At 35.3% G+C, this 21,025-nt stretch overlaps 2 protein-coding genes across 3 annotated transcripts; one reads left to right on the top strand and one right to left on the bottom strand.

Moving 5' to 3' along the window:
• The first annotated feature begins 245 nt into the window (after positions 1-245).
• Positions 246-11,303, top strand: LOC309491980 (antiviral innate immune response receptor RIG-I-like). Its single transcript, XM_082191007.1, has 6 exons — positions 246-878; positions 2,118-2,288; positions 2,776-2,921; positions 3,029-3,175; positions 6,495-6,656; positions 8,033-11,303. The coding sequence occupies exons 1-6, from the start codon at positions 785-787 to the stop codon at positions 8,183-8,185; spliced, it is 873 nt and encodes a 290-aa protein (XP_082047133.1). The 5' UTR covers positions 246-784; the 3' UTR covers positions 8,186-11,303.
• A 1,409-nt stretch (positions 11,304-12,712) lies between these two features.
• On the bottom strand, positions 12,713-20,459 carry LOC309491978 (CXXC-type zinc finger protein 4-like). Of its 2 annotated transcripts, none has more exons than XM_082191005.1 (3): positions 19,640-20,459; positions 16,710-17,727; positions 12,713-14,312 (listed from the first exon to the last, which is right to left on the bottom strand). In XM_082191005.1, the coding sequence occupies exons 2-3, from the start codon at positions 17,676-17,678 to the stop codon at positions 14,265-14,267; spliced, it is 1,017 nt and encodes a 338-aa protein (XP_082047131.1). In that variant the 5' UTR covers positions 17,679-17,727; positions 19,640-20,459; the 3' UTR covers positions 12,713-14,264. The 2 variants fall into 2 exon arrangements, with proteins under 2 accessions (XP_082047131.1, XP_082047132.1); XM_082191006.1 differs by lacking the exon at positions 19,640-20,459 and adding an exon at positions 19,070-19,596 and having other exon boundaries at positions 16,710-18,987.
• Between the last annotated feature and the right edge of the window lie 566 nt (positions 20,460-21,025).

Raw genomic sequence — 21,025 nt, 5'->3', positions numbered from 1 at the left:
CTAACTTTTAAGACTAGTCTAAGAAGTTTATAAGAACTGGCCACCGGTCCTAATTTTAATAAAGTCAGTTTACATAAAAAGTTAGATTTTTGTTAGTTAAAATCAACTAAGAATGAACAAAACTTGTACAGCATTTATTCATCTTAGTTAATATTAATGTCATTAAAATTAAAGGTTGTATTTGTTAACATTAGTTAATGCACTGTGAACTAACATGAACAAACAATGAACAGCTGTATTTTTATTAACTAACATTAGCAAAGATGAACTAATACAGTAACAAATGTATTGCTCATTGTTAGTTCATGTTGATTAATACATTAACTAATGTTAACTAATGAACCTTATTGTAAACCTTAGCATTACTGTAGCTTTAATAAACATGCCTTTGAAGAAAAGGTAAAACTTTACAATAAGGTTCATTAGTTGATGTATTAATGTTAACAAATACCACCTCTGATTTTAATAATGTATTAGTAAATGTCTAAATTAATATTAACTAAGATTAATAAATGCTGTAGAAACATTGTTCATTCTTAGTTGATGTTAACTAAGGTAGTTAACTAATGTTAACTAATGAACCTTATTGTAAAGTGTTCCCGAATGAAACGTTACTGGTGTGGCTCTTGAGACTGTATAATAGCAGACATATTTTAGGATATGCTTTCAGTTAAAACAGCTTAAACAAGCCTTTAGCCTGAAGCCTTTTCTGTGAAACCAGGGAAATGTGTTTCTTCTCCGAATGTGATGTCGGATTCATGTGTGTGTGTTTATATATAAGGCCATGAAGAAATGGATTGATGACACAGATTCCCTGAAGTTCCTGATGCCTGGAGTTCTGATCGGAAAAGGACGAAAATCCAACTTTACCGGCTCAGGTGGGGATTTAAACACGCACACACACACACACACACACACACACACACACACACACACACACACACACACACACACACACACACACACACACACACACACACACACACACACAGCATTCACGTGTTTCATGATTTAAAAAAAGCTTCTGCTTAAGTACTTGAAATTAGTTTTGCAGACAGATATATATGTATATTATTACTTTTTTATTATAAAAATTTTAGTTTTATAATATATATATATATATATATATACATGTATATAATATATTAAAACCAAAAAAAATTTAAATAAAAAAAATCCAGAGTGAGCAGAGCTGGAATCTCGACAAATAACATATAACATAATAAAAAACACATAAAAAAAGGCCAAACATATAATATTAAACATATTAAAAACCTCCAAAATAAAGCCAGATGGTATGTTTGAAAATGAAGAAATTAAGAGTGAAAAAATATTAGTATTGTAACCTTAGAGTTGTACTATAAAATAAAATTATTATTATTATAATACATTATAATATTTCTTATTTTTTTGTAATATTGTATTTAATATATTTTAAAATGTAATATTTAGTAATAACAGTAATTTTACAGTAGAATTATAAAAAAAAATGTATTGTCTCATTGATAAATAATAAATATTTTCTGGGCAAATTGTGCAGCCCTGAAATCAAGCCCTTTTTTGTCTTTATTAAAAATTTGCATTTTAAATCGAAATCAAATTTTTTATCATAATAATCAAAAAAATATATATATATGTCAATGTAGCTTTTATTAAGTTACTTTAGGACTTCAACTTAGTGCTGCTACAGTTCTTCTAACTCTAATTGATCGAGTGTTTAGCTTTTAATTTCTTAAACAACCATGTAGGAAGACACTTTAAAACATTACTTTCCATCAAGAGGTGCATCAATTCTTGGCCACGATCTTGTACTGACAATGCAAGAGTGAGTCTCCTCCAGCACATCACAAATACTTTCAATGAATTGAATTAGAAATAGGTGAAAATTATTTTTAATCTAACCATTCTTTCATAATTTGAGCCTGATGAATCTTAACATTGTCATCCTGAAATATGGCCATGATGTGTCTTCATACATGGCTGTTTAAGAAATGAAAAGCTAAACACTCGATCAATTAGGGTTAGAAGTGTTCCCAAACATATAACATGATAATCACTGTAGTAATGATCAAATCATTGACTTTTTCCTGTTGAAATGTGAATCATTTGTGCTACAGGAATGACTCCGACCAGTAAGAAGGGTGTTTTGGACTCTTTCAAGAGCTCAGATCAGAGTAAGATACTCATCGCCACATCAGTCGCTGACGAAGGCATCGATATCCCACAATGCAACCTGGTTCTGATGTACGAGTACGTGGGTAACGTGGTGAAGATGGTGCAAGTTCGAGGTAACAAACACGTACAGTCTTTCACACTCATATAAACACAAATACACCGATTCACTGTGTGTGTGTGTGTGTGTGTGTGTGTGTGTGTGTGTGTGTGTGTGTGTGATTGGTAGGTTTAGCGGTCGGGTTAGTGTGTGTGTGTGTGTGTGTGTGTGTGTGTGTGATGGGCAGGTTTAGGGGTAGGGTTAGTGTGTGTGTGTGTGTGTGTGTGTGTGTGTGTGTGAGGGGCAGGTTTAGGGGTAGGGTTTGTGTGTGTGTGTGTGTGTGTGTGATTGGTAGGTTTAGCGGTCGGGTTAGTGTGTGTGTGTGTGTGATTGGTAGGTTTAGCGGTCGGGTTAGTGTGTGTGTGTGTGTGTGTGTGATGGGCAGGTTTAGAGCTAGTGTAGGGCATAGAAAATACAGTTTGTCTAGTATAAAAATCATTATGCCTATGGAATGTCCTCACAATGATAGCAAAACAAACCTTTGTGTGTGTGTGTGTGTGTAGGTCGTGGTCGTGCGCAGGGCAGTCGGTGTTTCCTGATCTCCAGTAATAAGGATCGCATTATGAAGGAGAGAATGAACATGCAGAAGGAGAAAATCGTGGAGGAGGCGATTGTGGAACTGCAGAGCCGCCCGGATCTCAGTTACAAGGTTCTGCACTTTCATTGCATGTTTTAAACATCAGTGCGTCTCTGCTACGTGACGTCGAACGCTTGATCTGTGTGTGTGTGTGTGTGTGTGTGTGTGTGTGTGTTCAGGTGGACAGGTTGCAGAGAGATGATAAGGCCCGGAGGGATCACGTCAGCGCCAGTCCCGAAAAGCCCAAAAAGCAAGGCAGTTACCGGCTCCTCTGCGGAAAGTGCAAGAAGTTTGCATGCTTGAGTGACAGCCTCCGAGTCGTGCAGGTATGGCCTTCATCATTACATAAATCATAAAATAAATACATAGGGCTGCACAATAAATTGAAATAAATGTGAAATTGTGATGTGTGTGATTATCATATCACAAATGCACTGCATGAGTGAAGCGGGGAAAGTACAATTGTCTCATAACAGTACTAATATATTTCTCTTCATTTTTTATAATTAGTTAAAAATAATAAAATAAAATACTTCACCTTTAAACCACAGGCTTTTTAAACTACTTATATTGAAAAACTTAAAATCTTCAAACTTTTTAAAATACTTATCTTTAAAAAAGTAAAACTTCAAGCTTTTTAAACTACTTATCTTAAAAAACCTTAAAACCTTAAAACTTCAAGCCTTTTTAAACTTCTTATCTTTAAAAAACTTAAAACCTTCAAGCTTTTTAAACTACTTATGTTTAAAAAAAACTTAAAACCTTCAAACTTCAAACTTTTCAAACTAGTTATGTTTAAAAAAGTAAAATCTTCAAGATTTTATAACTACTTATCTTAAAAAAAACGTAAAACCTTCAAACTTCAAGCTTTTTAAATTATTTATCTTAAAAAACAAAAAAAGTCAAATTTCAAGCTTTTTAAACTACTTATCTTTAAAAAAGTAAAACTTCAAGCTTTTTAAACTACTTATCTTAAAAAAACTTAAAACCTTTAAGCTTTTTTAATTATTTATCTTAAAAAACTTAAAACCTTCAAACTTCAAGCTTTTTTAATTATTTATCTTAAAAAACTTAACCTTCAAACTTCAAACTTTTCAAACTACTTATCTTAAAAAACAAAAAAGTCAAACTTCAAGCTTTTTAAACTACTTATGTTTAAAAAAAACGTAAAACCTTCAAGCTTTTTTAATTATTTATCTTAAAAAACTAAAAAAGTCAAACTTTTAAAACTACTTATCTTAAAAAAACTTAAAACCTTCAAGCTTTTTAAACTACTTATCTTTAAAAAAAGTAAAACTTCAAGCTTTTTAAACTACTTATCTTAAAAAAACTTAAAACCTTCAAGCTTTTAAATCTACTTATCTTAAAAAAGTCAAACTTCAAGCCTTTTTAAACTTCTTATCTTTAAAAAACTTAAAACCTTCAAGCTTTTTAAACTACTTATCTTAAAAAAAGTCAAACTTCAAGCTTTTTAAACTACTTATCTTAAAAAAGAAAAAAAGTCAAACTTCAATCTTTTTTAAACTACTTATGTTTAAAAAAACTTAAAACCTTCAAACTTCAAGCTTTTTAAATTATTTATCTTAAAAAAGTCAAACTTCAAGCTTTTTAAACTACTTATCTTTAAAAAAAGTCAAACTTCAAGCTTTTTAAACTACTTATCTTAAAAAAACGTAACCTTTAAATGTCAAGCCTCTTTAAACTACTTATCTTTAAAAAACTTAAAACCTTTAAGCTTTTTAAATTATTTATCTTAAAAAACTTAAAACCTTCAAACTTCAAGCTTTTTAAATTATTTATCTTAAAAAACTTTACCTTCAAACTTCAAACTTTTCAAACTACTTATCTTAAAAAACAAAAAAAGTCAAACTTCAAGCTTTTATAACTACTTATCTTAAAAAACTTAAAAACCTTCAAGCTTTTAAACTACTTATCTTAAAAAACTTCAAACCTTTAAACTTCAAGCTTTTATAACTACTTATCTTAAAAAACTTTAAAACCTTCAAGCTTTTTAAACTACTTATCTTAAAAAAAGGTAAAACTTCAAGCTTTTTAAATTATTTATCTTTAAAAAAACTTAACCTTCAAACATCAAACTTTTTAAACTACTTATCTTAAAAAACTTCAAACCTTTAAACTTCAAGCTTTTTCAATTATTTATCTTAAAAGAACTTAAAACCTTCAAGCGTTTCAAACTACTTATCTTTAAAAAACGTAAAACCTTCAAGCATTTCAAACTACTTATCTTAAAAAAAGTCAAACTTCAAGCTGTTTTTATACTACTTATCTTAAAAGAAACTTAACCTTCAAACTTCAAGCTTTTTAAACTACTTATCTTTTTTTTTTAATTAAAACCTTCAAGCTTTTCAAACTACTTATCTTAAAAAAACTTAACCTTCAAACTTCAAGCTTTTTAAACTACTTATCTTAAAAAACTTAAAACGTTTAAACTTCAAGCTTTTCAAACTACTTATCTTAAAAAACTTAAAACCTTCAAGCTTTTTAAACTACTTATCTTAAAAAAGTCAAACTTCAAGCTTTTGAAACTACTTATGTTTAAAAAAACTTAAAACCTTCAAACTTCAAGCTTTTTAAATTATTTATCTTAAAAAAACTTAACCTTCAAACTTTTTAAACTACTTATCTTAAAAAAACTTAAAACCTTTAAACTTCAAGCTTTTCAAACTACTTATCTTAAAAAAACTTAAAACCTTCAAGCTTTTTAAACTACTTACCTTAAAAAACAATAAAAGTAAAACTTCAAGCTTTTTTAAACTACTTACCTTAAAAAAGTAAAACTTCAAGCTTTTTTTAAACTACTTACCTTAAAAAACAATAAAAGTAAAACTTCAAGCTTTTTAAACTGCTTATCTTAAAAAACTTCAAACCTTTAAACTTCAAGCTTTTTAAATTATTTATCTTAAAAGAACTTAAAACCTTCAAGCGTTTCAAACGACTTATCTTAAAAAATCTTAAAACCTGCAAGCTTTTTAAACTACTTATCTTAAAAAAGTAAAACTTCAAGTCTTTTTAAACTTCTTATCTTTAAAAACTTAAAACCTTCAAGCTTTTTAAATTATTTATCTTAAAAAAAACTTAACCTTGAAACTTGAAACTTTTCAAACTACTTATCTTAAAAAAAAAAAAGACAAACTTCAAGCTTTTTAAACTACACTTATCTTAAAAAACTTCAAACCTTTAAACTTCAAGCTTTTTGAATTATTTATCTTAAAATAACTTAAAACCTTGTTTTGTTGATTTGATGACAAAATAATCATCAAATCAAGCAGCGCTACACCTAAAATAAATAGTTTTAAAATAAAAACAACCCAATTAAAACTCCCAAAAAATTAAATACACCTGCGTGTGGTCACATATGAAGATTAACCAGCATTAACGAACCATAAACACGTGAATGTTAATTTAGTTAATTTATTAAAATATGAACTTAAAATCTCAAGTTAATATTTTATAGTAAATGTTTTATGTCAAAGGTTTTAGGCTGTTTAAGGATACACTATAACACTTTTCAGAGCCATAAAAGCTGTTTTGTGTCCCCAGTTTTACTAAGGATGTGTTGGTTTTAGGACCATCTTTCTGTTTGTGTGTCTGTCTATCATTTTTCTCATTCTCTCTTTCCCGCAGGAGTCTCATCACATCGCTCTGGATCGCTCCATGTTCGAACGCTTTACAACTGTTCCTCATAAGAAACCAAGATCCTTCTGTGGCTTCAGTAAGAACAAGAAGATGCTCTGTGGCGACTGCAAACACGACTGGGGTCTCATCGCCTCTTACCTCACCATCCAGGTAACACACCTGTGAACTCTTTCTGCTTCTGTGATCTTAGTGTCATTGAGAGAGTTTTTCTTAATATTTTGAATTAGGGTTTATTTTTTTATATTTTCTGTTTTCATTTTCATTTTTAAGCTTTACTAATTTTTGTACTTTTTGTAATTCTCAAATTCGCGTACCTCACCATCCAGGTGACTCTTTCTTCTTCTGTTATCTTACTATCATTGAGTTGCTTTTATAGTTTTTGTTAATATTTTGAATTAGGTTTTATTTTTATATTTTAAATTTTTTTGTAATATTGTAGTTTTTGGGTAGTTTTTAACATGTCTGTATATTTTTTATTAAGTTTTAGTTACTTTACTACTTTAACTGACGCTAAACTACAATCGGAACTGTTGCCTAGCTGAAATAAAATAAGTTTTAGTTATTTTTATAGTGTCATTGAGATACTATTATGTTTTTTTGTTAATATTTTGAATCAGATTTCATTTTAATTTCAATGTTTTAGTTATTTGTGTTTGTTTTAATGTGTCAGTTTAGTTTTTGAGTTTTTGTTTTTAGTTTTAGTTACTTTTGTGCTTAAACAAAAACTAATATCCAGCAAGAGATTTTCAGCAGTGTTATTATCATCAAGACTCTATTAGGCCTATAGTTTTTGTCAATATTTTGATTTAGGCTTTATTTTTGTATTTGTATCTAAATTTTTAATTTTTTTTAATTTTTATATGTTTTTAACATGTCAGTATAGTTTTAGTTACTTTAGTACTTGCAACTTACACTAAACAAAAATTAGAAATGTTGCCTAGCTGAAATAAAATAAGTTTTAGTTATTTTCATAGTATCATTGAGGTACTATTATGGTTTTTGTTAATATTTTTAATTAGGTTTTATTTTAATATTTTAATTTTGGTTTATATGTCAGTGTAGTTTTTGGTTTAAGTTTTAGTTACTTATGTACTTCAACTTCAACAAAATTAGAAATAATTAGCTAGCTGAAATAAAAGTTGTAGTTATTTTGCCCTTTTTTTATGTCTATGTAGTTTTTTAGTTAATTGTCAGTTTTAGTTTTAGTTATTTTAGTACTTGAACTTGTGATTAGAAACGATGCCTTGACAACAGCTGTTAAAGTTTTCATATTTTTATTTTATTTCAGTTAATTATTTAATTTTTTTAAGTTTATATAATTAGTTAGTATAAGTATAATTAGTATAACTTAAACTATAACCCTGATTCTAAGAAGATGAAACTGAAATAAAAAACTGTCAAGAACAGATATATTATGTAAATCTGTAAATCCCAATTGGACTCTGAGTTTAAGTGTGTTGAACTCTGATGATTCTGATGATCAGTATCGGATCATAAACGGATGAATTGTTGTGATGTGACTCCAGGATCTGCCGCTGCTGAAGATCGAGAGTTACGTGGTGCAGGATTGTGTCACTGAAGAGCAGTTTTACTTCAGGAAATGGCGTGAAGTGACATTTGCCATCCAAGAGTTCGACATGAAGGAGATCACGCCTCAAACATGGCCGCTGAGAGACTGAGGACGGCAAACACCGCATTCAAGCTTAAATCTTTCTTTTCTCACTCTAAATTTTAAGTCCAAGTAGGCTACTTTTTTAATTTGATAACCTCTGATTGTGTAATCCAGATGATATACACTGCAAAAAAATGCTTTCATTTTTGTCTAGTTTCCAGTTCAAATATCTAAAAATTCTTAAATCAAGATGCATTTACTAGAGTTCAAACAGAAACAACATTATTTTTCTGACCCCATTGGCAGATAATTTTGTTTTAACCCTTTCACGCATAGTGATCACTACAGTGGACAGCTATTAAAAAAGCATTTTCTTGAATTTGCACGGGTTTTTATGGCAAAGTTGCACATCAGCCTCTTCATTGGACCCTGGTGCATCATCCTATAAATTGCAACCAAGTGGCAAGCCTTTGTGTTTCAATTTATTCCCCCTCCAAACCAAGATGGCCAAGGTTCAGTCAGACATGCCAAGTTGCTCCGGAATATCCACCCATTCCTTCTATCCTAGGAGACTCTTGTAGGTAAAAAAAAATATTGCAGCATCAAGCAATATCTAATGAGTCATATCAAAGTAAAATTTTCCAAGTTTTGATTTTAGATTGAGAGAAAACTCTGATTAATCACATGTCCACTGTAGTGGACGTCATGCATCAACTGCTATATTTCAGCTACAGTTCATAATTATATTGTGAATATTGTTTTTGAAACTTAAAACTTAAAAACTTAATCTGCAGTGACTTTTTTACTGTAAATAAATTTATTTGTATTATTAGAATGTAATTTTCATTGACGTCGAAAAAAGTCATGTGATTACATAATGTATGACACTTGTAATGCATTACTTTATTTGTTAGATCAAAAAGTAATCTGATTAGGTAATGCATGTTATTGTAATGCATTTCCTTACTCATAATATCAAAAAGTAATCTGATTATGTAATGCATGTTACTTGTAATGCATTTCTTTACTCGTTACATCAAAAAGTAATCTGATTATGTAATGCATGTTACTTGTAATGCATTTCTTTACTCATAACATCAAAAAGTAATCTGATTATGTAATGCATGTTACTTGTAATGCATTTCTTTACTCATAACATCAAAAAGTAATCTGATTATGTAATGCATGTTACTTGTAATGCATTTCTTTACTCGTTACATCAAAAAGTAATCTGATTATGTAATGCATGTTACTTGTAATGCATTTCTTTACTCGTTACATCAAAAAGTAATCTGATTATGTAATGCATGTTACTTGTAATGCATTTCTTTACTCATAACATCAAAAAGTAATCTGATTATGTAATGCATGTTACTTGTAATGCATTTCTTTACTCGTTACATCAAAAAGTAATCTGATTATGTAATGCATGTTACTTGTAATGCATTTCTTTACTCATAACATCAAAAAGTAATCTGATTATGTAATGCATGTTACTTGTAATGCATTTCTTTACTCATAACATCAAAAAGTAATCTGATTATGTAATGCATGTTATTGTAATGCGTTTCCTTACTCATAACATCAAAAAGTAATCTGATTATGTAATGCATGTTACTTGTAGTTAATTACTTGTTAGATCAAAAAGTAATCTGATTAGGTAATGCATGTTACTTGTAACACATTACTTTACTTGTAACATCAAAAAAGTAATCTGAATGCGTTATGCATGTTACTTGTAATGCGTTACCCCCAACACTGATCATTTCAGATGAGATTGGAAAAAATGTATCGCTTGGTTTTCTCAGAGGAGGGCTATGATAGAAATGTGCATGTCCATCTTGAACATAATCAGAATTATCAGCTAATAAGGGTAAATCTCCATACTCTGGTGCACTGGAGGGAGCATCTGAGTGGTTTCCACAGTTGTACCTTGACAGACTGTAGAAAATTCTGATGGAATCACATCCTCATGTTCTGATATCAAAGATATGCGAAGTGCAACTTGTATGAAGTTGTATGAAGCCTTTGCAATATTTTGCATTGGTATTTTTTGTATATATTTTATAGTTTTCACATGATTTGATATAATTGTATTGATTAGTTCGTTAAATTCACATACTTCATCTGTTTGATTATTGTCTTATTTAATACAGTATATCTTCAGTTTAAACCATAACCGCATGCTGTCCACTCAAGTGGACATCTGAAGATCTCTTTGAAAAATGTGTAAAAAAATAAAATAAAAATCAATTCTTGTTTTTCATGCCCTAAGAGCAATAAAAACACATAGGAAAAAAATGACTGAGGTTATCATAATTCATGCATGAAAGGGTTAAGCAAAAACTCACTTAATTTTTATTTATTTCCCCAGAAAACAGGACATAATGTCTTATGTAATTTTACTACTTTAGTAAATGCATCTTGATTTAAGAAATGTTAGATATTTGGACTGGAAAAATACTGGGGTCTGTTAACAACCCAACAGATCACAATCAGTCTTTGTGTTGATGTTACATGTTGAGCTTGATTGCAAATGACTTCGCTAATAAGGCACCTGTTTTTTTGTTGTTGTGTATTTTAACATTTTAATTTAAACTTGGACGGGACGATTTTCCTGGTAAATTCAACTGATTAATTAGTCATGACTATTATTATAAAATAACTGATAATGAAATTATTTGATATGAATGTGATACATTTTATGTCAACTGACGCTGATCAAAATAAAATAATTCATGTAATTAAAATATTATGGATATAATATTTGGTGAATAATAAGTATTTTATGTTAAATAATAAAAAAAAGGCCTATTTTAGGACCATTTTTGCATTGTAACCACTGATATAGATAGATAGATAGATAGATAGATAGATAGATAGATAGATAGATAGATAGATAGATAGATAGATAGATAGATAGATAGATAGATAGATAGATAGATAGATAGATAGATAGATAGATAGATAGATAGATAGATAGATAGATAGATAGATAGATAGATAGATAGATAGATAGATCAGTGATTGTTATGTTTAAGACAATTAAACAATTTTTATATGTAATTGTCATTACGGTTATGCAAGACAACACATTTATATTATTGTTTTTTATGCATCATATGGAACTGCTCTTAAAACCTGATAGGCCTATGTAAAAATCATCATATTAGAAAGATTCACAATCATTTACGAATAAAAAAAATAAAAAAAACGTATGAACACATTATACAGTAATCAAATCTTTTGGGGGAAAAAGTGCTTAATTGCTTCTAAAAAAAATTTTTTTAATTGTCCTAAAAGTAGGATAGTTTTTTTTTTCTATAATTATCTTGAAAGATTATTTGCCCTGTGAGGTGGAAAATAGTTCAATTAAAACAATTAATGGCAGTCTATAAAGCCTCGAGTTAATGATGCTTGAAATTCCCAGCGTTCCCGTGCATCCGGAGCAGAACCTGGTGTGTGAATGTGTGAGGAATAACAGCGTTCATCAAAGCACGAGGCGTCAGTGTCACTGCTAGTGTGTGTGTGTGTGGGGGGGGGGGTTCGTGAATTTAGGACAGGTTTACAGGCAAAAACTGGCTCATGCATGGAAATATTCATGCCTTTACAGCCTTTGATTCATATATATTTATATTTATATATGTGTGTGTGTGAAGGTGTATCAAAGCAGCTTTACAGAAAATTATCCATGATGCCAACAGATTTCAATCTCGCTGTAAAGAATCTCTAAAAAAACAACCGTGTCTTTGTTCTGCTGAAATCAGTTCAGTGTTGATTCATATATTCAGTTCAATTCTATACCTTCCGGATTTATATTAAGGTTTAACACAATTATTTCTCGTTTAGTCTCCAGATGATTTGTGAGATTAATTAGTTATCATTCAATATGTTTTAGATTTGAGAAATATATGGTAGATTAGTATTTTAACATTTTAACATATTTCTTTTTTTATATGTGATTAATATGCAAGTATAGATAGATGTGTATACATATATATTATAATATTATAATATATATATTATATAGATAGATAGATATTCTGATTTATAAGTATATAGTAAGAATTTAACATAATTATTTATTATTTAATGTGATTAATATATGTATATAATAGTATTTTAGTTTTTAAATAGGGCTAGGAGAATGTGTCTTTGCCCCTTACTCTCTCTCTCACACACACACGCACACATACTCTCTCTCACACACACACGCGCACACACACTAACAGGCGAGTGTGTGATGTAAATCTCAGCCGGAGTGAAGGCATCTCAGCCCCTCCCTTATTCTAGAACACAGGACTTCATGTCATTGTAATTCATGTTGCCTAGCAACATGGGAGTCGTCATAGAGGCCCAACAATAAAGAGATGACATGTACAGTGATGTGCCGAGCGCTTTAACGCCGAGATGTGCCTCCGCCATCTTTCCCTGCTCATCTGAGCTCGAAGAATCAGAATTAGAAACGCCATTTATACGCTCTCCGAGTGACATCTTATCACGTCGCGCCGTCAGCACGTTATCTAGCCCAAATCAAGCCGTTAACCACTTAACAAAACACGTTAGTGTAAATAAAGGCAGAGCACACAGAAAGTCACAGTTCAAAAAGGATCACATTTAATCAACAAGCCATCCTAAGAGTCTCTTATTCATCAAGACAGTGAGGCGTCACAACAGCAATAAACAAAGTTATTTCTTAAAGTCTTTAGTTAAAAACAAAACACTTTTCTACCCATGCAACAGAAAGGTGTTTTAAAGGAATCGTTCACTCATTAAAAATTTACCTTTTGTCATCATTTAATCACTCTATGGATTGCTTTCTTCAGTGGAACAAGGTGTTTTTTAAAGAAAATCCCGCTCCTTTCGATCTATCCATCACGTCTTCAATTAAATAGAGCCTATTGTAGTGCACGACTACTTTAATAATGTGGTTTTTTTGTCCTTTAAGAGTTTACCTCCAAATAACCTCCACTTGTCTTCCACAGGAGAAAGCAAGTGGTTCGAATGACACAAAGGCAAGTAAATGATGAGTCAAGGTCATCATTGCACACTGAAGGTCATCGCATACTGAGTCCGAAATTTTCGCACGTTAAAAAATAAATACGACCTCACGTTGGGTCAATCATGTTTACACACTGCCTCCAAAACTTTCGTCCGACATAAAAAAATTCGGATCGGATCGGGTTTTTCGCATCCGTAGCAAAACATTCTGAGAGGTGTTTCGACAATTCAGAGCCACAGAATGACGAATACGAAAAAACGCAAACGAAAATTTCGGACTCTGTGTAAGGACCTTAAAGGGGTAGTTCACCCAAAAATGAAAATTCTGTCAGTAATTACTCTCCCTCATGTCGTTCCAAGCCCGTAAGACCTTCGTTAATCTTCGGAACACAAATCAAGATATTTTAGATAAAATCCGATGGTTCCATTGACAGCTATTTAACACTTTGAAGGCCCAGTAAGGTAGGAAAGACATCGTTAAAATAGGCCATGTGACTACAGTGGTTCAACCTTAATTTTATGAAGTGACGAGAATACTTTTTGTGCGGCAAAAAAACAAAATAGGGACTTTATTCAACAATTTCTTCTCTTGCGTATCAGTCTCCGACGCGCGTTCATGAGAGGATGTGTTTTAACGATGTCTTTCCTACCTTACTGGGCCTTCAAAGTGTTAATTACATAGCTGTCAATGGAGCCCCCCCTAAACCATCGGATTTCATCAAAAATATCTTAATTTGTGTTCCGAAAGATGAACGAAGGTCTTTCGGGTTTGGAACGACATGAGGGTGAGTAATTAATGACAGAATGTTCATTTTTAGGTGAACTACCCCTTTAAATGTTCGATTTCAGCCAGGTGAACTGTTCCTTTGAGCTCGGATGGGGACCTGATACGACTGGAATCAAGTCTCTGTTTCTCTATGCCATTGGTGTTTGTTTGAGGTGAGGTGAGACCGGAGACTGGCCCTCGACGGGGCATGTGCACCTGATGCCCCAGTGCCACAGTGAGTCCTGAGGGGAAGGGGTAGAAAGCGAGGAGTTCGGAGAGATTCCCTGATTGCGGAACCGTATGATCGGATTGTAGGCGTATGACCTACAGTTCTTCTAGTTTTGAGTCTGGTGTATGATGTGGTTTGTTGGCGAGCCCTTCAGAAGAACCAGCGGAAGGTGTCAGCGGCTCCTGCTGACGGTGCTCTCTGTGGGAAAACACAGTTTAGTTCGACATAATGACCCAGTTAATCACTGAAACCATGTGTTACACGTGTGAATAATGGTGCGAGTCACCTTCAAGATGAGAAGCAATGATTCAAAGTATTGGATCATTTAAAAATGAGAATTAAATTGGGAAACCGAACACAACAGACCCGTATGCACACCACGTTTCCGTACGCTGTGTATGTCACTATTATTGTTGGCTCTTTGATGAATTGCTTTTGTATCCAATTATGAATTTGATTTTGCAAGTCGCTTTGGATAATTATGAAACGCCAGTGGACGGTTGCATAAACTACTTAGACTAGTGTTACAAGTTAGTCATCTAATTAAGACTGGATGTAACTTTTAAAGTCCCCCTGTGGTGAAAATCAAACTTTAATGTTGTTTATATGTCTATGTGGTGTTTTTAATACGCTTTAAGACAAACCATGTGTAAGTTCATAAGTCGACACCATTGCTGAGTATTTTCTCCCTAAAACTGCAGTGAACCAAAGACAGTCTCAAAAACACGCTTTGAAATCGCTGGTGTTTCTGACGTCACAAACTACCTTGTAACCAATCAGATCAACGTGTGATCGTCAACCAGTGGATCTCTGAGCTGAGTGAGTGAGTGGAGGCGGGGCTCATTTGCATATTCATAGAACTGCGTATACTAAATGAGGCAAGGATGTCGAGTTACATTCAAGATATTTTAAGGCATGAAGACATTTTTTCAAGGAAAAAAACGTTTATATATGTAATTTTGGTGATCAAATATGAGTTTTAAGGGATTGACTACAGGCAGACTTTAACATACTGGTTATGTTTATATAACTGGCCTCTGAAAACATTTACATAATAGCCACTAGATTTTGATAAAGTTTGTAAGGATTGAACAACTGAAAGACAATCAAGAGTTTAGGTTGAGACACCAAATAGCATGTAAACTATCTGTCCAAGGGCGCAACTGTACATTCTCGTATTTTTCAAAAAGTCAGTGTCATCACTATGACTTTTGATTGATGCACTGTTATTTGACTGAGCCGCTGGTCTACTGTAGTATCACTTACTGCATATTACTCTCAAGCAACTGTCTTGAACATCTAGTTTACTTGCTAGGCGTTCCTGTAGCTCAAACAGTGGAGCATGGCGTTGGCATTTGGTGCCCTTGGATAAAGCATCTGCTAAAAGCTTAAATGTAATGTTTTCAAACAGTTCCTAGAACCTCCTCAGCACTGCACATTTGAGATGTTTTCCTTAAAGTTCCCCTGTAGTCAATAATTTGATCCCCATCTTTGATCACTAAAATTACATATTTAAACGTTTTTTCCTTGAAAAAAAATGTCTTCATGCCTTAAAATAGCTTGCATGCAACTCGACACCCTTGCCTCATTTAGTATACCCCGCCTCCACTCACTCACTCACTCACTCAGCTCAGAGATCCACTGGTTGACGATTACTACGTTGATCTGATTGGTTACAAGGTAGTTTGTGACGTCAGAAACACCAGCGATTTCAAAGCGTGTTTTTGAGACCGTCTTTGGTTCACTGCAGTTTTAAGGAGAAAATACTCAGCAATGCTGTCGACTTATGAATTTACACATGCTTAGTCTTAAAGTATATTAAAAACACCACATAGACATATAAAGAACATTAAAAGCTGGATTTTCAACACAGGGGGACTTTGATTGTTATTAAATGGAGACATCCCAAATGTGCAGTGCTGAGGAACGAACACTAAATTAACAGTATCGTCCAATGCTGATATAGTGTGAACGAGCCTTTAAACTCTTCCTGTCTAAAGGTGCACTTACATTTCCCATTGTTCAGGCAATTTGCACATGCGAAATCCAGTCATTTCAATAGGAATTCATGTGATTGCCAATTTTGCATGAGGGAGAAAAATTTCCACATGCAGATTTTAGGACACAATAGAGCTTTTTGCCTGTGAAATTTCAGCAGAACAGGTTTCACGCAGAACAAGATCTGATGGTGCTGGACTGGTTTGTGATGGTCTGATCTTGATTCTAGTGAGTGGTGTTAGCAGGTTGTGTGAATAGATTAAGCCGTCTTTGTATTATTACAGCAAACTTACAACGTGTTGCCTCATCTCTCAGCCCTCAATGTGTGTGTGTGAGAGAGCGATGAAGTGTGTGCTTGAGTGCAAGGGCATTTTTCCAGCATAAGAGGGCTCAAGCCATCACACACACACACACACATACACACACACATTAATGCACGATGGTTAATTATGGCCGCTTGTGCCAAGACTGGGCTCCACTCCAAACCCCCCACCACATCATTCCCAATTAAACAGCCCACTTCAATAGACCTCGCAGCATATGTGTGAGTGAGTGAGTGTGTGTGTGTGTGTATGTGTGTGTGTGTGTGAATCCCACCTCCATCGTGCTACCCGGCTTCTTCTTGAGTTCTTCGCACTTTCTGAACTTGCAGATCTGATGACCCGTCTTTCTGTTCCGACAGGAGCTGCACACGCCGCAGTTAATGAGCCTCCTGCAGGGGGCGCAGACGCCACACCGCTTGCGTTTACGCTTAGCCGCTCCGCTACCATTGCTGTTCCCGCTGCTGCAACTCCCGTTAGCGTTCCCGTTCAGAGCCGCGGGCGAGCCGGAGCAAGACGAGCCGCTGTGCTGGCAGTCCGCTGCCACGTTAGCGATCTGAAACGCGCTGTCTGACATCGTAACCCCGGATGACCCTGCACCGGAGTGAAGCGTCGTCATGACGATGACCCCTGGCGGTAACGACAGCCCCCCCAAAGGGGGCATCCCTCCGAACGTCCCGCCTCGATCCGCCTCCCCGGGCGGCCCCGATGGCGGGCACTTCAGTCGGTTCATGCACTCGGCACCCGTTACGGGGAGACCGCGGCACTGCTCCGCGGACAGCGGCGACAGGAAGTTGTCACCCATCGAGAGGGCGGAGTCTTGTGGAATGTGTTTGGCGGACATGTGCACGTTCACCGGCTCCGCCCTTGACATGCCTGTCCGATGCGTGTGAGGTCCGTTTACGTTAACCGTGGCAGGCTTTCGCCCCCATAGCATGGCGTTGTCACACGGCCAGGGTGGCATCGCGGATAAGCGTGCTGATGGGAATAGGGGCGTGGCGATTCGTGCGATTTTCGCGGTTTGGGGAAACGGCGTGGCGCCGGCGGCCGTGCTGTTCTTATAGAAGGTGGCGAACGAGCGGTAACGCTCCATCTGCGCGCTGTAGTCCAACACCGGGTTCATGCACGAGTCGATCTGAAGAGGAAAGTCCCGTCCGGGGGTGGGGTTGTAGTTGTGGGTGTGGCCGTGGGCGTGGCCATGAGCGTGTGGAGTTTCCATGCACACACTACTGCTCATGTTCGCCATCAGAGCAAAACAAACACGCACTAATGCCCAACCATCCACGGCAGTGGTCCTGTGGAGGAAAAAGGTGGAGGTGAACAGAGATGTTCGTCAACTGAAGGTAAACGGAACATTTGTTATATGTTTTAAAGGTGCAGTGTGTAATTTTTAGCAGCATCTAGTGGTGAGATTGCGAATTGCAACCAACAGAAGTTACGGTGGCCGACAGGAAGTGATGTCGTCGTCTGAGACAGCAGAGAGTAGCCAGTTAAGCAATGAGGTTTCTTTACAAAGATTAATTTATCAATTAGCAATCACCATCGCACACCTGGTGAGGTGAAAGACCAAATGAGTAAAAAAAATTATAAAAAACACACAAAGGATAGTGTGCGGGATTTCCTTGTTTTTTTTTCAAAGATTAATTGAGAAATTATATCTACTTAATTATTCAGTAAAACGATGTTAATGCGAATATTATTGTTACTTGTTCATCATTGTGTCAGTGTTTTATTCACTGACTTTAGCTAGCTTCTTTACACGAAGAACAACATAGTGACGAAACGCGTTTGTCCGTTCAGGGCCACTGCAGAAACATGTCGATGTAAGCGGACCCGCGGTGTGTGTAGAGAGAAAACACTCATTCTAAGGTAATAAAGACATAACGGTTCATTATGTAAGGTCTTTACACACCACTGAAAACATAGTTATGTATATGATATTGCATTTCTGTCAACAGATCCTCATAAATATTACACAATGCACCTTTAAAATGCACATGAAATCATAATTTACTTTTTTGGGAATATTGCAGTATTTATTGTGAGTTATTTATCCATGCACATCATTTTGTTAAATTAATGTGCCTCGTAATCTTTAATCTAAATATCTTCCCCCTTCCCAGCAACATCTCTTCTCTTCTCTGATGATGAGGGTGGGGCAACCTGTCAGTCACATGAGATCAACCAATAGCAAACCACCACCATCCTATCAATTCCCCTCAGACAAAATTAAAAATAATTTTCTCTTGGATATACGTCACAACAGGGAAGAAAAGACTATCACAACTTTCATTTCATGCTGACTTTAATAGTTTCTTCTCATTTCTAAAATTATTATATATTTTTTACATTCATTGAAAAAATGTATTGACAGGAAATATAGAATATGTAGTCAAATCCTAAAGGATGCATACAAAATAGCTTAATGGATATTTTAAAAGTAATAAAAAAAAATAAAAAAATAATAAGAGTCAAATAAAAAAGATCCTAAACTAAAATTATGAAGAAAAATGAATAAATAAAGAAATAAAGAAAATTAGTTTATCCGATTTAATCTTATTGTATTTTTAGTGGATTTGAGATTAATTCTCCATTACGTTCCAAGTATAACAGATTTTTTTATTTTTTTTACTGTACACATGAGATTCAGTCAAATTCAGATTAAAACGCAGTTCAGATAAACAGCAACTGCTTTGTATGCATTTATGTACATTTCTTATGCATATGCATGACATAATTTAGAGCATTATATCCAACACCATCAGGTCTGCCTTTAAATTTGTTGTTGTCTTAATTAGAGGAACAAAAGCAATAGCGATAATAAGCCGTGCAGAAGAAAGTTACCGTGTCAAAATGAGTGTGTGTGTGTGTTTATGTGGAAGAGAAAGAGAGAGATGCTCCCACCCCCCCAACACCCCCCCCCCCCCCCGCTACCGTCGCCTCGAGCATCAATTACGGTAATTACTCTCCGCCTGCTGCGGCACCGGCGCGCGGATCAGAGGTCATTAAGGGCGCGAGACCGCTGGACACTACGGTGCAATTAAAGGCGACGGATTAATTCTCTTGGCCATCGCACGTCAGCAGAGAGAGGGAGAGAGGGGGAGAGAGAGAGAGAGAGAGAGAGAGAGAGAGAGGGGGGGGGGGGGGGGGAGGGATAGACGAGTGGGGGGGGGAGGCGGAGGAGGACGGAAAATGGACGAGCTTTACCTTTAGACTCGCGACGCTTCAAGATCCTTTAACGGAGAGCATCACCGCGCGCTGATGCCGCCTCAATAATCCCCGTTACAAGAAAAAACACGCGCCACAAAACAACGAGACGCGTCCGATTTAACGATCACCGTGAGCAGCTGCGGCGCTAAATACCGAGACTAACGGGAATAATAAATAATATTGACGCCGCCAACGACGCACCGTCCTCAGGGGCGGGTATGGGTGACGGAAGGGTAGACGGCTCCTCCCGGTGTGTGTGTGTGTGTGTGTATGTGTGTGTGTATGTGTGTGTGTCGCGCTGCGTGTGGCTGACGGGGGTGTGAGGTGAGGAAGCGCCGTTGCGGACACCTCCTGATCATTGGCGGGAAATGATTGTGGAAGCGCGGGAGGCGCGAGGGGGTTGACATACGGGGTCTCGCGCAGCGCTGAGGGTAATGCGTGTCAACTCCTCGCGCGCCCCTTCTTTTCCCCGCCGTTTCCTGAATGACGGTTATTAATCACGGGCTTCGCGCCGCGTCTTGTGTGAGGGCTCTTTTTTCTTTCTCTTTTTTTAAAGGAATTTTGCGGTTCATTACGGTTCATTTGCGGCTCGTTACCGTAATTACCAGCGGCACCGGGAGGCTAATTAAAACAGAACGGGTCCGAGGCGAGGCGAGAAGGCGTTTCCCCCCGGCGGAGCAGATCCTGGCCGGCTGGGAATTTCTGTGTGTGTGTGTGTGTGTGTGTGAAAAAAAACATTGACGCATCCGCAAGAGATTCTTTATTAGGGGATTTGAGGGCAAATCAGCTCTTGACGCCAAACATACCATCGTCATAAATATAAATAACAAGAACACTATATATATATATATATAATTTATTTATACGTAAACAGATATATAGATAGATGGATGGATATTCATCATAAATATAAATAACAAGAACACTATACACACACACACACACACATACACACACACATGATATTTAAATATACGTGTATTTATTATTTATTATATTTATTATATTATTAGTAAACATATATATATATATATAATTTATATGTAAACAGATAGATAGATAGATAGATAGATAGATAGATAGATAGATAGATAGATAGATAGATAGATAGATGGGTGGATAGATGGATGGATGGATGGATGGATGGATGGATGGATGGATGGATATTCATCCGTCTTCCAGGAACAATAACACCTCAGCTGCGCCCTCTACTGGCTCAGATCTTCAATAACTGTCCTGTAGTTTAAGCTTTATTACTGCAGCTCTGCTTTCGTGCACTAGGTGTCATTCTAACTCCACGCGCGGGAAACTCGGCTCTCCAGATGTGATTCAAGTCATAAAGCAGTGTGTGTGTGCGTGTGTGTGTGTGTGTGTGCGTGCGTG

Source organism: Leuciscus leuciscus (genome assembly GCF_965113295.1).
Source record: "Leuciscus leuciscus genome assembly, contig: HAP1_SCAFFOLD_789, whole genome shotgun sequence".
Taxonomy (NCBI): Eukaryota; Metazoa; Chordata; class Actinopteri; order Cypriniformes; family Leuciscidae; genus Leuciscus; species Leuciscus leuciscus.
This window is presented reverse-complemented; position numbering and strand designations above follow the sequence as displayed.

Coding starts and splice junctions, on each gene's coding strand:
- LOC309491980 (XM_082191007.1), top strand. CDS start 785: ATGAAGAAATGGATTGATGACACAGATTCCCTGAAGTTCCTGATGCCT. Junction 879..2,117: donor ATCCAACTTTACCGGCTCAG/GTGGGGATTTAA, acceptor TTTGTGCTACAG/GAATGACTCCGACCAGTAAG. Junction 2,922..3,028: donor GCCCGGATCTCAGTTACAAG/GTTCTGCACTTT, acceptor GTGTGTGTTCAG/GTGGACAGGTTGCAGAGAGA.
- LOC309491978 (XM_082191005.1), bottom strand. CDS start 17,678: ATGGCGAACATGAGCAGTAGTGTGTGCATGGAAACTCCACACGCTCAT. Junction 14,313..16,709: donor AGCCGGGTAGCACGATGGAG/GTGGGATTCACA, acceptor GTTTTCCCACAG/AGAGCACCGTCAGCAGGAGC.